Genomic DNA, 14,852 nt, shown 5'->3' on the forward strand with positions numbered 1-14,852 from the left:
TTGATAGGTAGATGCAATATATGACAAAAATAGCATAAAAAAGGGGAGGAGACGGATCTATATTAAAGGAAATTTTCTGTATTGTACTGGAATTATATTAGTACTAATCTGAAGTAGATGCTAATAAATTAAGACATACATTATAATCCTTAGAACAGTGATGGTGAACCTATGACGTGCGTGTCATAGGTGACACACGAACTCATTTTGGGTGACAAGCATCGACAGAGACAAAAAATTGCATAATTCAAAAATTTGTCTCTCGCAACGGCCAGAGTTGGGCATCACTCGAGTAATATTATTTCTCACGTTACTCATGATCAATAATGCAATTCTAAAACCGGATGTAAACATGTACTTCGGTGTTGCGTAGCAAAGATACATAGTGAAAACATCCAAGATACATTGTTCCAATATTGACATTAATATAAAAAGGTTAAGAATTGCACTATAGCCCTAACCGGTTTGGCTCAGTGGATAAAGTGTCAGCCTGCGGACTCAAGGATCCCAGGTTCGATTCCGGTCAAGGGCATGTACCTTGGTTGCAGTCACATCCCCAGTAGGGAGTGTGCAGGAGGCTGCTGATCGATGTTTCTCTCTCATTGATGTTTCTAACTCTCTATCCCTCTCCTTTCCTTTCTGTAAAAAAATCAATAAAATATATATATTTTTAAAAATTAAAAAAAAGAATTGCACTATAAAGAGATTAATCTTTACTCATGACATTTTATTTTTACTCGAGTGACAAAATGCCCAATTCTTGTCAACATGTGCCTCGGGTAAGCTTCCCGTGAGTTCAGGTGCATTCGGCAAACGGATGCACTTGATCGCCATGTTCGTTAGGAGACAGGAGTGGGAAGGTTAGAAGAAAAAGATATACAGTGCAACAGTGCTCGACGAGACATTCTTCGTGTCGGATAACTGATTACAGCACCATATATTTGTTGGTTATACATACTATCTTTGAATTGTTTTGCACCAGGAGTGAGTGCAACAACACTGCAAAAAGTTAATAGGTAAGAAACCTTTTATAAAAAACGCCGTGATTTATATTTATTTATTTTTGCAGCCTTGTGATGGAGAATCAAAAAAATAAGAAAGCAGATCCTTTCGGAGTTCATAAGCGTGATGATTGGGTGTTCACGCTGCTGTGTGAGATGTGCCGCCCACGAACCTTGTTACGCTTCCGGCACATGACCCGTCTGACGTGAACTTGAAAAAAAAAAAAAAAATAAGAAAGCAAGATTGAATGATAAAGGAAGTGGAAGTAGCAGTAGCTGACCCTTTCAAGACATATGGACCGAGATGTACGGGATTGTCAACAGAAACAACAGATCATTGTGCATACTGTGTAATGAAACAGTAGTAAGCAGAATGCGGAATGTAAAGAGACATTTTGAAACTAATCATTGTCAGCTCTTGAAAAAAAGTATCGATGAAAGGAAGGAATACATTTCTAGGCAGCTACACCTCTATAAAAGTCAATCAATTCCATCATTAAATTTGTAAGATGCTCTACAAATTTAACATCAGCAAGTTACTGTATTGCTCACTCCATACACAGCATGGAAAAGCCCTCAGTGATGGAGAATTTATTCAGGAAACATTTCTAAGATGTGCACCAGCTCTATTTCATGATATGAAAAATAAAGATGATATTATTAAAAGAATTTCTGAGTTACCACTCAGTAGAAATACTATCAAAGACAGAATAATAGATCTTAACAAAAACGTACAACATCAATTTAAAAAAGACTTAAATAGTTGTAAATATTTTTCGATTCTCTTGATGAAACTACTGATGTCACAGCAAATGCTCGGTTGGCCATTATTGCTAGATATTCTGATGGTCTCACAATGAGAGAAGAGTTGATAAAGTTAGAATCAGTGCCAATAAGTACATCAGGAAACGAAATATGTAAGGTTGTTATAAGAACATTCAGTGACCTAAACATTGATATCTCTAAAACTGTGTCAGTCATGACAGATGGGGTAGCAAATATGGTGGGAAAAAATGTGGGATTCCTGAAATTGTTTATGGAAGCTATTAGACATCCACTTGTACCTTTTCATTGCATTATCCATCAGGAGGTGTTGTGTGCCAAATCGGGATTCTCAGAATTGAATGGTTTAATGTCAGTTGTAACAAAAATTGTGAATTTTATAGCTTCTCGACCCCTTCACAAGCGAGAATTTTCTGCACTTTTACAGGAAGTTGATTCAACCTATAGTGGACTACTGATGTTCAATAATGTGAGATGGCTGAGTTGAGGTAAAGTACTTGAGCGATTTGTGGAGTGCTTTGAAGAAATTACGGTATTTATTGAGAAGAAGGATCTGGCAAACTTTCCTCAGATCAATGATCATAAGTGGGTCAGCAATTTGATGTTTTTTACAGATCTCTCTGTTCATATGAATGAACTGAACTTAAAATTACAAGGTTTTGGCAAAAGTATTGACGTTATGTTTGGATACATCAAATCTTTTGAAAGTAAACAAAATTTTCAAGCGAGATATTGAAACTAAAACTTATAAGTATTTTCCTCGAATAAAAAAGTATTTCGAGAAGGCCACTACAACGAGTGTAATGGAGTCCATACTTATGTACCAGAATATAGTAAACTCGTTATTTGAACAGTTCAGCAAAAGATTCGACCAATTTAGATGCCTAGAACAGACCATTAAAATAATTAAGTATCCGGATGTAGTTGTTTACAGTACTTTGGAATTAAAGAATTTCCAATGGATGCAAATTGACGATTTAGAGATGCAACTTGCAGATTTTCAAGGTAGCATTTGGACTCATGTGTTTGTTGACTTAAGGTCGAAACTTGAAAATCTGGAATGAAATCGTTTGAATAATAAAGAAGAGTGCAACTACGAACAAGAAATTTTGAGAGCTTGGAACAGAGTACATGACACTTTTACCAACATAAAAAATCTAGCAATGGCTTTGCTAACAATTTTTTCATCAACTTATTTTTGTGAGACTTTGTTCTCAGCATTAAATAATATTAAGACAAACAAAAGAAACCGGCTAACAGATGAAGTTAGTGGCGCTTGCTTGGCCTTGAAGTGCACCAAGTATGAACCTGCAATCGAAGAATTAGCAGACAAACTTCAGCACCAAAAAAGTCACTAATTTCTAGTTTTTGTACCATTTGATTATCATTGTTTTTATTATTATTTTTTCCTAAATGTATATTGTTTTTCTGTTTTTGTTCATTTTATACATATTTTTTGGTTGATTTTTCTTTGTTAAATGGCATTTAAATATATAAAATAAATATCAAAAATATAAATTTTTTTTACTATGGTTGCAAATATCAAAAAAAATTATGAATATTTCTATATGTGACATGGCACCAGAGTTAAGTTAGGGTTTTTCAAAATTTTGACACGCCGAGCTCAAAAGGTTCGCCATCACTGCCCTAGAACAACCCTAAGAAAATAACTCAAAAATTTAGTTTAAAATAATCACTTGAATATAAGACAGAACTTGGTTGGAGATCCTAGCTAGAGAACCTGGCTAGGCTGCTGATCAATTGACCGCTGTCTCCACGTCATTCATTCTTCGCCAACTCTGTCCACACCTTTGGGAACCCCTGGACCTGCTGGGGTTGGACCCCAACATTTGGCTCCTACTATGTACCTACCCATCACTATCCAGGGCCCTAGAGCACTGGTTCTCAACCTTCCTAATGCTGCGAACCGTTAATACAGTTCCTCATGTTGTGATGACCTCCAACCATAAATTATTTTCGTTGCTACTTCATAACTGTAATTTTGCTACTATTATGAATCCTAATGTAAATATCTGATATGCAAGATGTATTTTCATTGTTACAAATTGAACATAATTAAAGCATAGTGATTAATCACAAAAACAATATAAAAAATAATAAAATAAAATAAAATAATCACTTGAATATAAAACAATCCCCAAATGCATCCCTCTTCACTTCATTACATCACTACTAATCTTTCAATTATCCTTGATAGGCTGGCATTATACAGAGTAGCCAAAGGGCAGAGGAAGATGGCATGGCCACCACACATGTGCTTAGAAAGATTTTCCAAAAATGTTTTGTCCTACTTCAACAAGCAATCCATCCCAAGACTTACCCAACTTCTTGATGTACCAGTTTCTTCCACCTTGAGACCCATTCCAGTACAGGGCCCCTGCTGAGCTCACCAAGGCCATGACCAACAGGATGCCAAACAACACCAGAATCTGCACATTGGTCACTTTCTCAACATTCGATCTCTTGAGAGGAGCTTTGGTGGAATTCTGTACAATAGCATTTAAAGTCCGTGAGGATCACAGAACAGACTCGGGGGCAAGGAGTGGGGAGAAAAGGAGGTAAGTTACACAAATTCAACTCATAAAAAGTAAAAGACTATATTTTTGCCAAATAATCAATGAAGTTCTTAAAATGTACCATATTCCTGAATCAGCAGCTAGTTTTATTTTTTATTTATTTTTATTTTTTTGCTACTAGGTGGTGTTTGTTTTGAAAAAAAATTGATTTAAATTCTTTATTGTTGAAAGTATTACAATGTCTCCTTTTTCCCCAATGACCTCTCCCCACCCACTCCTGCCCCCCAGCACAGGCCCTCACCCCCCTACTGTCTGTGTCCATTGGTTTTGCTTATATGCATGCATACAAGTCTATTTTAAATAAAGATAACAGAAGACACATTCTATCATTTTAAAGAACACGTTTCAACTCTACTTGTTTCAGTCAAATTTAAAGAAATCAGAATATTGCTAATTCAAGAGAAACTTAAATATTTGATATTGTAAAATTTTGGAAAGAATTTTCAAAGTAATAACATAACTCCATAATTAATAGACAAAGATAAAATGTGAAAGTACATATTTAATTGAGAAAAAGACATACAAACACATACACATCAATAACGTAAAATAGAATGTCAACAGGTGTCAAAATAAATGGATGGACAAATAATTCATTTGGAAATTGAACAAGAAACAAGCAGGAAGAGTCAGGAAAGTTCTAGTAGCCAGAAGAAATTTGAATGGAGTCCTGAATCATAAACAGGATATAAACAGGAAGATAAAACAAAAGCAGAAAGTCAATCCAACATCTATAAATGTGCATAGTTGGATTTCTCACTGCTGCTAGAGAAACGAGCCCAGCTAGAACAGAGGCCAGTGTTGGGTAGTGAGTTAAGACATATTCATTAAAGCCAGATTCAAGGACCACTGCACATCAGGTGGAAAATTTTGGACTATACCTCTCAACAGTGGAAAAGTCAATAGAACTATTTGCACTAGACAGTTATGCACCTAAAGTTATTTTATTAAAAGTTTTCTGAAGGTAAGTGTGGTGGGTAGAATAATGACCCCTACAATGATATCTATATCCTAACTAGAGGCCCAATGCACAACATTGGTGCAAGGGCCTTGGCCCTGGCCCCCACCCACCATGGCTGCACCAGGGGCCTCTGCCTCTGCCCTCACCCGCTGCAGCTTTATCCAAAAGGAAGGATGTCCAGAAGGACATCCGGTCTAATTAGCATATTACCCTTTCATTATTATAGATAACTGGACCCTATGAATGTTACCTTCTATGATAAAAGGGACTTTGCAGTTGTGATTAAATAAAGGACTGTGACTTGGGGAGATAATTTTAGATTATCCAAGTGGACCCAATTTAACCACACAGGTCCTTGATCAGGAAATGTGACTGCAGAAGAATGGTCACAGAGATGCAACATTGTTGGCTTTGAAGCTGAAGTGGGGAAGGAGGTCATGAGACAGGGAATTCAAACAGCCTCTAGAAAGTCAGAAAAGGCAGGGAATATTCCCCTCTAGAGCCTTCCCAGGTGTTCTATAGGAAGGAGTGCTGCCTGCAGACACCTGATAGCAGACTTCTAACCTGCAGAACAGTAACATAACAACTTGAGGTTGTTTTAAGCTTAAATGTGTGTAAGTTGTTAGAGCAGCAATAGGAAACTAACACAGTAATACAATGGATGGTAATAATCCACTCCTGGAGAGTGGTGAGCAGAGCCTAGATAAAATCAGAAAACCAGAAGTGGACAGGGAGATGGGCACAGGACCTACAGTCTGCAGGTCTCCCTCCATGAGTCATGACCCCGTCTCTTTAGAGGCAACACTGATTTGCAAAGATCAGGTGGTTTGAAATCTTAAGGCACTAATGGGCCATTAAAATGGTGCCTTGTGCCAAACTGAAGTCAGAACTCTCCACCTGGCTCAATTTATCTGAACATTAACAGAGCTAGGATGAAAAATGTCTCTGAAAAGAAGAATACAAATAAAGTCACAATGTGAAAATAAAATCAAGATGAAAATAGAAGGTAATTCCTCAGTTCCATAGAAAAACTCATACCACAACATCTCTGAAACTACCTGAATTCTATCACCAACCTCAGAAACGCTACTCTTATGGCCATGGTTTTCTGTGGGGGTGGGGAGATGGGGAAGTGTCTTACTGGCCATTTTGAAAAGCTAAGTCCATTAAGGTATCTTAACAGCACAACAGCATTTTCCTTTCTATACTCTTTTCTCCCTTTCACTTTAGTTCTCTAAATTATTTTCCCTTTACACACTTTTTAAAATTCCTCTAAAATATAAATGAAAATCCATTAGTAAAAGCTGACCTAACGCCAGTCAAATACCATCTAAAGGTCAGTGGAGGACACATCACCTCTGGCCTCAGGTCAAGAGCCAAGAGACCAGTTGCAAGATTGCCTATCGCCATCTTTTATAACTAAAGATGATCTTTCTTATAATTTCTAATAAACATTCATTAGAGGCACAGGCAGAAAAAATTTACAATAAATGTCATTTTCTATGACTCCATTCATTTATGAATTTTTTTTATCTTCTCCAGTGGTTAAATCCTGACCAGTTAACAGGGCTGAGAAAAGTTATCTTTCATGCAACACAAGAGGCCGAAACCTCAGGCTTCAACACATGCACCTTGTAGAAAGCCAAGCTGTGCCTACTCATCCCCATATGCTGACCATGTCGGCTGACAAGGATGAGCTTGTAATGTGAAATTCTGACTAGCATTATAAGGTCTGTAAAATTCTTAGAAAGCACTGCTACTTCTGAATAATGGAGTTCTTAATAGAAACAGGCCAAAGTGTTAGATTCTGTAAAAGCTTATATCTGACCTGAATTTTACGCATTTCATTTCCTCCTAAGGAAGCGGTCACTAGAGTACTAGTTAGAACATGGACTCGAACCAGACTGCCAAATCCCAGCTCTCTCTCTCACTGGTGTGTAACTTTGGTAACCTACTTGGACACTGTGTGCCTCAGTGCCTTCATCTAAAAAATGGAAATAATAGTATCTTCCTCATAGAGCCATTGTGAGGAATGAATGAGTTAATACATGCAAATTCCTAGAACAGTACATGGGGCACTAAGTGTTTGCAGCAATTACTATAATATCTCTCTTTCCCAATCAATCAACCAACAGAAACAACAGACATTGAAATATTTCTACATGTAACTACACTAAACATGAAACAAGGGAACTGTGAAGAATAGAAGGCATTGAGGTGAGAGTTTGAAAAACAAGAACAAAGTAAAAGAGCCCTAAAGCAACCATGTTTCCTCTCTGTGGCCAAGTAGCACAAGTACAGACAAAAATGTTATTTCCCAAACAGGATGGCTTCCACTATGTCTATTAATCCCCTGTGAAAGCACATCATTTTTACTACTCGTTTCAGCCTTATAGGCACAGAGACTCTAGCACAGACACTTCTGGGCCTTTCCATTATCCTGTACTTAAAGAATTAGCATGTAATAAACCTTGCAAAGAGGTTTATCACATCTTGGTGCAAGGAAAAGTGCCCATCACACTCATGGGATGCAGATTTACAAGGTAACAGGATACACCTTGCTCGCTGAAGAGATGATGGGATCATTTTAAGTGTAACTTAATTATCTCATAGAACTTAGCTACAAAGCTCTGTGACCAACATATGATCTAGAAAAACAGTATTACACTCCAAGGAAACAACCAGTGTACCAGGAATCTTGAAGAACAGCTAAATTTGTAGCATGTACAATCTAAAAACTAGACTTGGGGCCCTGCCCAAATTTAAGCTAATCCCTGGATCTCTTTGTCACTACATTAAAAAAAAGAAGTGGTCTGTGATTAGTGAGTTTCAAAAGAGTTAGACAATGGAAGCTGGCACTGGACTGGGGAAATTATAAAATACTAGTTAGGTAGCAGGGCACTATTTCTCAAGATAGTCTTCATATACAGGCTGCTCAGAACCACGAAACTTAAAACTGTCTAACATGCCCTTGGGAGTGGGTGATGATCCAGCAGGAAGGATAGATCAGACACAGGTCAGATATACTGAATAATCTTAATCCAAGAGCTGCCTCTCAGCATTCACCAACTATTCACTTTTTAGCTGAATAGTTTTAGATGCCCCACTCCCACATACACTCATTCTGTAATCTTTCCACCACACCACCTAGAGTCCTACCATTCCAGGTCCAACACATCTCTATGTCCTTGCCCTCCTTCAGAAGCTGTTCTCCTGCCCCTTGCCTTCCCCAGCAGGACAGGCCTTCCCTGAAAGCCCCTCAAGCAGACTTGCATCCCTCAGATTCTGGGTAATATTACGGAATGTATATGTGGGACTCAGCAGTACTTCAGATATTTCATTTTTCTAATGCCATGTGAAAAACCCACTTGTAAAATTCATGCCATTTGGCGACACTGCCTTCAGCCTCTTCCCTCAGCAAGTCCTCCGACCAACTGGCTATGGCATCCATCTCTACACCAGCCTTGCCATGATCCAATCTTTAAAGTCACAGCATCGACCCATCAAATGCCATAACCTCTCAGTCCTTTACTCCTCAACATCAAATGGCCTCCAACAGCTCTACCTTTAGCTTTCTACTCCCATGAATCAATCCCAGGTCTCCTCACTCTATAAACCTTCCACCCTAGAAACTTGAAGACAAGCACCCTACACACTGATCAACTGTCACTCAGAAACTCCAACAATTTTCTTCAACTTCACCCTCTAATCCTCCCCATCTATTGAGGTCTATCACTTCATCTGTTCTATCAATGGTTAACTCTCTCCTACATCATTTAACCTCAAAGAGTAGACCAACACAATAGCCTCCCTTCTCCAACTTTATTTCTAAAATGTGCTCCTTAGTATCATTCTTAGTAGCTAGCCAACTGACGTGCCTAAACCTGGGTTGGCTGACCTTTCGATATGCACCCATAGTGCTTTGTAATGACACATATACAACAATGACCTCTCTACTTCATAATTCCCTGTTACTCTTCAGTGCCCATGGCTCCAGAGAATAAGGCTGGGCCTTTCGGTATTGTATCCATACAGCTTGGCACAAGACATGGTACATAGTGGTCACTGAACATTTTTTAGTTAAGAAACATAGTCAAGTACTTGCTTTGGAAGGTATATAAAAGGCCAGATAAGCTAAAAAGCTAATTCTCATTAATAGTGACCATTAGTAAAATAAGATGCCAAGTGATATCAAAGAAATATAAGAAATTACACACAGGAACACTGATTTATGCAGAATTTCAAACTAGTCTAGCAAAATATGTCATAACCAGAGGCCCAGTGCATGAAATTCGTGCACTTATGGGGGGATCCCTCAGCCCAACCTGCACCCTCTCGCAGTCCCAGAGCCCTTGGGGAATGTCCAACTGACAGCTTAGGCCCGCTCTCCCCAGGGAGCGGGCCTAAGCCAGCAGTCGGACATCCTTAGCGCTGCCGCAGAGGCGGGAGAGGCTCCCGCCCTGTGCTCGCCAGCCATGGGCCTGGCTTCTGTCTGAGTGGCACTCCCCCTGTGGGAGCACACTGACCACCAGGGGGCACATCCTGCATCCTGCGTTGAGTGGGATGAGGCTGAAACTGGCTCTCTGACATCCCCCGAGGGGTCCTGGATTGCGAGAGGGTGCAGGCCAGGCCAAGGGACCCCACTGGTGCATGATCGGGGCCAGGGAGGAACACAGGAGGTTGGCCAGCCGGGGAGGGACCTCGGAAGGGCTCCAGGGCATGTCTGGCCTGTCTCACTCAGTCCCAATTGGCTGGACCCCAGCAGCAAGCTAACCTACTGGTTGGAGAATCTGCCCCCTGGTGGTCAGTGCAGGTCATATCAAACAGTTGAGTGGCCTTAGCATATCATTAGCATATTACGCTTTGATTGGTTGAACGGATGACCGGACACTTAGAATATTAGGCTTTTATTATATAGGATGTAAATGTGATCTGCAAATTCGCAACTAATTTAAAAATATTAACAGGGAGAAAGAACAATATCATTTTCATTTTTTTGCTATATGAAAAATAAACATTAGTTAAAAAATAACTGATTTTAAATTAACTAGGATTGAATTAAATAAGACAATTTACTATACAATCCTAATTAATGGGGGTGAGGCGCAGAAGTAGTGAGAGAAATAAGGAAAGAACAAGTCCCTTCTTAGGTCCAGAACTGATTGTCCCCCTAAATCCAGAAAACAAAACCATTGATATTTTAAGCAGGGGGTAACAAATATATGATATAATAACAGAAATCTATGAGAAACTACCTAAAGAACCAAAATAAAGGCACTTCCTTACAAAATTTAAGCTCACAAACTCAAGCTTCCTAAATACAACATCTGCATTTCTACTCTTTATTCCATAAAAACAGCAATTTTTTTTTAAAAAAGACTAAAATAAGCATTGCTTTTCAGTATAGAAATGTTTTACCTGCATGAGTTTGGTGTCGTGTCCAGTGTAAACAACTATGCCAAAGACCCACTGAGTGTTTCGAAGCTGTGTACCTCTTAATAAGATCTGGTCAGGCCCAAGGGAAGCAGGACTAAAAATAGGAAACAATATTTGTATTCAATGGTAGTCTGACAAATGAGCATGAGCTTTTCCCCTTAAACATAAACCCACAATAAATCAAATGTTTCCTTTACTCAAATTTGAACTATTTCACTGAGACAATAAAGGTTACCCTTGGCTTAATCTATAAAAAAAAGGGGGGGGGTGGGGAGAAGAACAAGACCCACAAGAAAGGTTTCTCTTATCCATTCATCACTACAAAAATATTTTTTTGTTTTTTCCTATAAAATGTTAGAGGGAATTGTATTTCTTATAACCCTGTTATGAAACTCAACACCAAAAAAAAAAAGAAAAGAAAAGAAAAAGAAATTGCTAAAATAACCAGAAATTTATTTTATAGTCTATTATAGAGGAGAAAAAAAATGCTATAATATCAAATTTGTCAAGAATGACTTAATGATTAGATAAAAGGCTGAGCAGTAATTTAGAAATTCAAAATGGGAGCCTATGCAACGGCTCTGCACACTGAACGAAAACGAAGAAAGTAGGCACATGTGGTTGTTATGGTTATTCTGGGTTGATTACCATGATCAGGTTCTTCTCTATGGGTCTCTTCAAAATATATAGGTGGGAAGCATTAATAAAAAGCATGCAGATTAAAGATGGGCAGAAGGCAGAAACTACTCCCCAACATAATGACAAAAATGATTCTCCACCAAGAAAACAATGCCAAGAGAACAAAGACAACAGAATATAGACAGCAGTGAATATTTTAAAGGAAGACTAATTGTTGTTCCTTTCATTTAACCTACTTTAAAGAATGCTAGCAAAAAGAAAAGAAAAAAAAAAAGGTTCTCTAATAAATATCAGATTTCCTACACTCAGACACCTCCCTTCTGCTTTTCTGGATAATTTTATGCAGCCAAAACCATCTCTCCTCCCTGGCAGGTAGTACACACAGAAAGAACAGGATGGTGCCCTGAACATCATTTCAGACCCTCTGGCTGTTTTTTCTTAACAAAAATCAGTTCTTTCCTTAAATTTAGGCTCTGGTTTAAATCGATTAAAACAGTGTTTCAAAAGAAGGTCAGTCTCACATATCTAAGCTAGACATGAAGAAATCTCACTGTTTTTGAGATATTATGAAGCCAGAAAACAAACGAATATTTTCCAAAGCTTCAGCAGTTCTTAGTCCAATAAATAAATAAATAAATAAATAAATAAATAAATAAAATAAACACCAAGAAAAGGGAAAGTGATACCTTTTTCCATCTAAATTCAAGTTTCCAGTGAAGTCATAGAGATGCCGGTTGGGCCCTTCACATTCTACAGTTCCAGATAACTTCATCAATATTTCCCTTGTTTGCATATCAGCAGTGCAATTCAAGCCCTAAAATGTGCAATCAAAAGAGGAAATTGATTACAGTCTTCCAGATTTAGGGGTAGCATTCCACATTCCACTGTTAAACTAAAGAAATTGATGAATATTATAAAATGTATTTTTTTTTAAAAAAAGAAATCAAGCTATCAGCCCATGACATCAGTGTTACAGGTAACTTTTCTTTTTCTTTTTCTTTTTTTTTTTACAGATAGCAGCCTAATGCAAAAGTTACAAAAGAATCAATAAAGCACAAAGTTACGATTCCACCACTGTGCTGGAAACATCCATGTTTGGCAGCAATTCATATGCTCGAACAACTTCCAGAAAAGCATATTTATTAGCTATGCTCTAATACCGGTCATAAACATAGAATAAAGCACCCCTTTAATACAGTATGATACTAGACCCAGTAACTCTTCCTTAAACAGGAAACAAGTCTAAATCAAATATTTAAGGTAGAAAAGAAAGATATGTGGACAGAATTATCAAATTCAACTTTATGCAGCATAAAATTTAAGTGTCAAATGTTTCAAATGCTTATTACGTTAGAAACTATTCTTCATTCTAGAATTTTAAAATACAGTAAGAATGTACTTATTTAAAGGATGAAATTTTGTATCTAATAACTCACTCTCTGTAATTAGAACCTCAATTAAAACAATGGAAAGGAAGGTACCATTGTTTGTCTAACTTCATCTCTCTCATCCACCATGCAGCTCAACCCAGCAGAGGCTCTCTCTTCCCACAGACACTACCAGGCAGAGAGTGCAGTGAGATCTAAGTTAACACATGATACCCTTCCTGACCCAAACTTGGGGGGAGCCCACTTTTTTAGCTCTGCCATCACTTGTAAGGAGTTCCCTTTATATTAAAAGGCATCTTCTCCCCATAGTTTCCATTAGGGTTAAGGCATAACCTTTTGTGGTAGAACACATTTGTCCTCTAGAAAATGCACTGACTGGTACTGTGCGGATCAGATTTGCTCTATGGGCCTCCATAACAACACCAGCCATAAAAGGTAACTTTACCTGACGTATTTTAAGGTTCGTCTCCCCATCTAGATTCGCTGTTTCAACATAACACATTGCCTGAGGTTCACTAAGAAAAGAGAAAAAGAAGCCTAAGTTTATTAAGGTCCCCTCCACAAAGCCACAGCTCAAAAAGAGTCTATTGTGGAAACTATGTCTGCTGACCAGCCCTTCAAAATAGTGTTATAAATGACCCTTGAACAATCCTAGGAGTTAGGGCACCAACACCTACTCTTCTGCACAGTAAAAAATGCAAGCTTAACTTTTGAGTCCCCCAAAATTTAACTACTCCCAGTTGTTCCCTGGTATCTGCAGACAATTTGTTTCAGGTCCCCCCTTACCGAAACCGTGGATGTTCAAGTCCCCTATATAAAATGGCCATAGATCACTGCATACAGTTGACTCTGTGCATCCTCAGACTCCCAACCCCGGATGGAAAACAAAACAGGTATCTAATGAAAAAAATGTCAGTAAGTGAGTGGGCCCACACACTTCAAACCTGTGTTGTTCAAGGGTCACCTGCATAAACAACCACTTTAGTAGTAGTAATTGAGTAGAAAGACAAACACTTATCTTTGGAGCTCAACACCAATACAAGTGATCTGCCCTTAAGGGCACCACAAAAGCTGCTTGACCTCAAGTAACAGAAATAGCCGAGGGTAAATGAGAAGGGGAGGGGCATGTTAGAGCAAACATGATGTTCCATGACCCTTGCAGTCTGAGACCTGGTCTGCTCCTTCTGTCCAAAAGTGCCCGCCCCCCCCAACACAGCCAGTACAAACCCATCTTTTAAAGAAAATCATAGCCCAAAGGGTTCACGAACCAAAGCACAGGCTTGGCAAGCCTTTATTGCCCTGCACCTACTACTCTGCCCACAGGTAACTTTTTAACCAAAGCACCTAATTTGAAGGACAGAAAACTCAAAGAATAAAATTAAGCAGAGCAGCTAACACTTCCAACCTTCGGGTTTAGGTGGCATAGTTAGTAGCTAAGAGAATGGACTCTGCCACCCACCAGCTAAGTTAAAATCTCTTGGCACTACCTTTATTGGCTACATGGTTCTAACCAGTTGTTCAATTTCTCTGCTTCTCTGCTTTTTCTGTGTAAAGTAAGGATATCAAGGGTTGCTGGGAAGATTAAATGGAACAATGTGCTCAGCAGGCTGCTTGGCACACAGTACAAACACTAATGACCACCTGAAAACACGACGTCGGCTCAGAGAAACAATCCCATACTCCTACCGGGCTTCCTGAGGGCCACACCAAAACGCTGACCCTGAACTATCAAGTGATCCACATTTTATGGAGAGTTTCTCTGTAACCAATCAGTAAGATCAAACATGAATGGTGCCCCATGTACACGGTGCTTTAACCCTCTATGGCAGAGGGTCTAGTTTTAAAACCTTTTATCTCAACCAGAAAATTCATGTTAAAACTTAAAATGTCATGTGTGATCAAATCCAATAAAAGAAACACTGTCTACAACCAAAGAAAATGCAAACTGCGTGAGCATCTATGATTTCCAACAGGAATATAGGAACTCTCAGTTTTCACATCATATCCTTTAATCTTGATTTCAAGAGTAAAAGTCTATACTTATTCA

At 38.6% G+C, this 14,852-nt stretch overlaps 1 protein-coding gene and 1 non-coding gene across 3 annotated transcripts in view; one reads left to right on the top strand and one right to left on the bottom strand.

Annotated features, from left to right (window-relative positions):
• ATP8A2 (ATPase phospholipid transporting 8A2) overlaps nt 1-14,852 on the bottom strand; it is a 692,529-nt gene that overhangs the window by 491,523 nt on the left and 186,154 nt on the right. For both annotated transcript variants that reach the window (XM_070409448.1, XM_070409449.1), the window contains exons 8-11: nt 13,251-13,320; nt 12,104-12,231; nt 10,761-10,872; nt 4,126-4,291 (exon numbers count right to left, since the gene is read on the bottom strand). In XM_070409448.1, coding sequence (XP_070265549.1) covers nt 4,126-4,291; nt 10,761-10,872; nt 12,104-12,231; nt 13,251-13,320 — 476 coding nt within the window. The remainder of the gene's footprint in view (nt 1-4,125; nt 4,292-10,760; nt 10,873-12,103; nt 12,232-13,250; nt 13,321-14,852) is intronic.
• LOC139007941 (small nucleolar RNA U13) lies at nt 1,105-1,208 on the top strand. The gene has a single exon (XR_011471065.1). It is a non-coding gene; the product is annotated as a small nucleolar RNA U13 (small nucleolar RNA).

The sequence above is a fragment of the Myotis yumanensis genome, unplaced genomic scaffold, assembly GCF_028538775.1.
Source record: "Myotis yumanensis isolate MYYU_CA2020_CCGP unplaced genomic scaffold, mMyoYum1.0.hap1 SCAF_3, whole genome shotgun sequence".
NCBI classification, from domain to species: Eukaryota; Metazoa; Chordata; class Mammalia; order Chiroptera; family Vespertilionidae; genus Myotis; species Myotis yumanensis.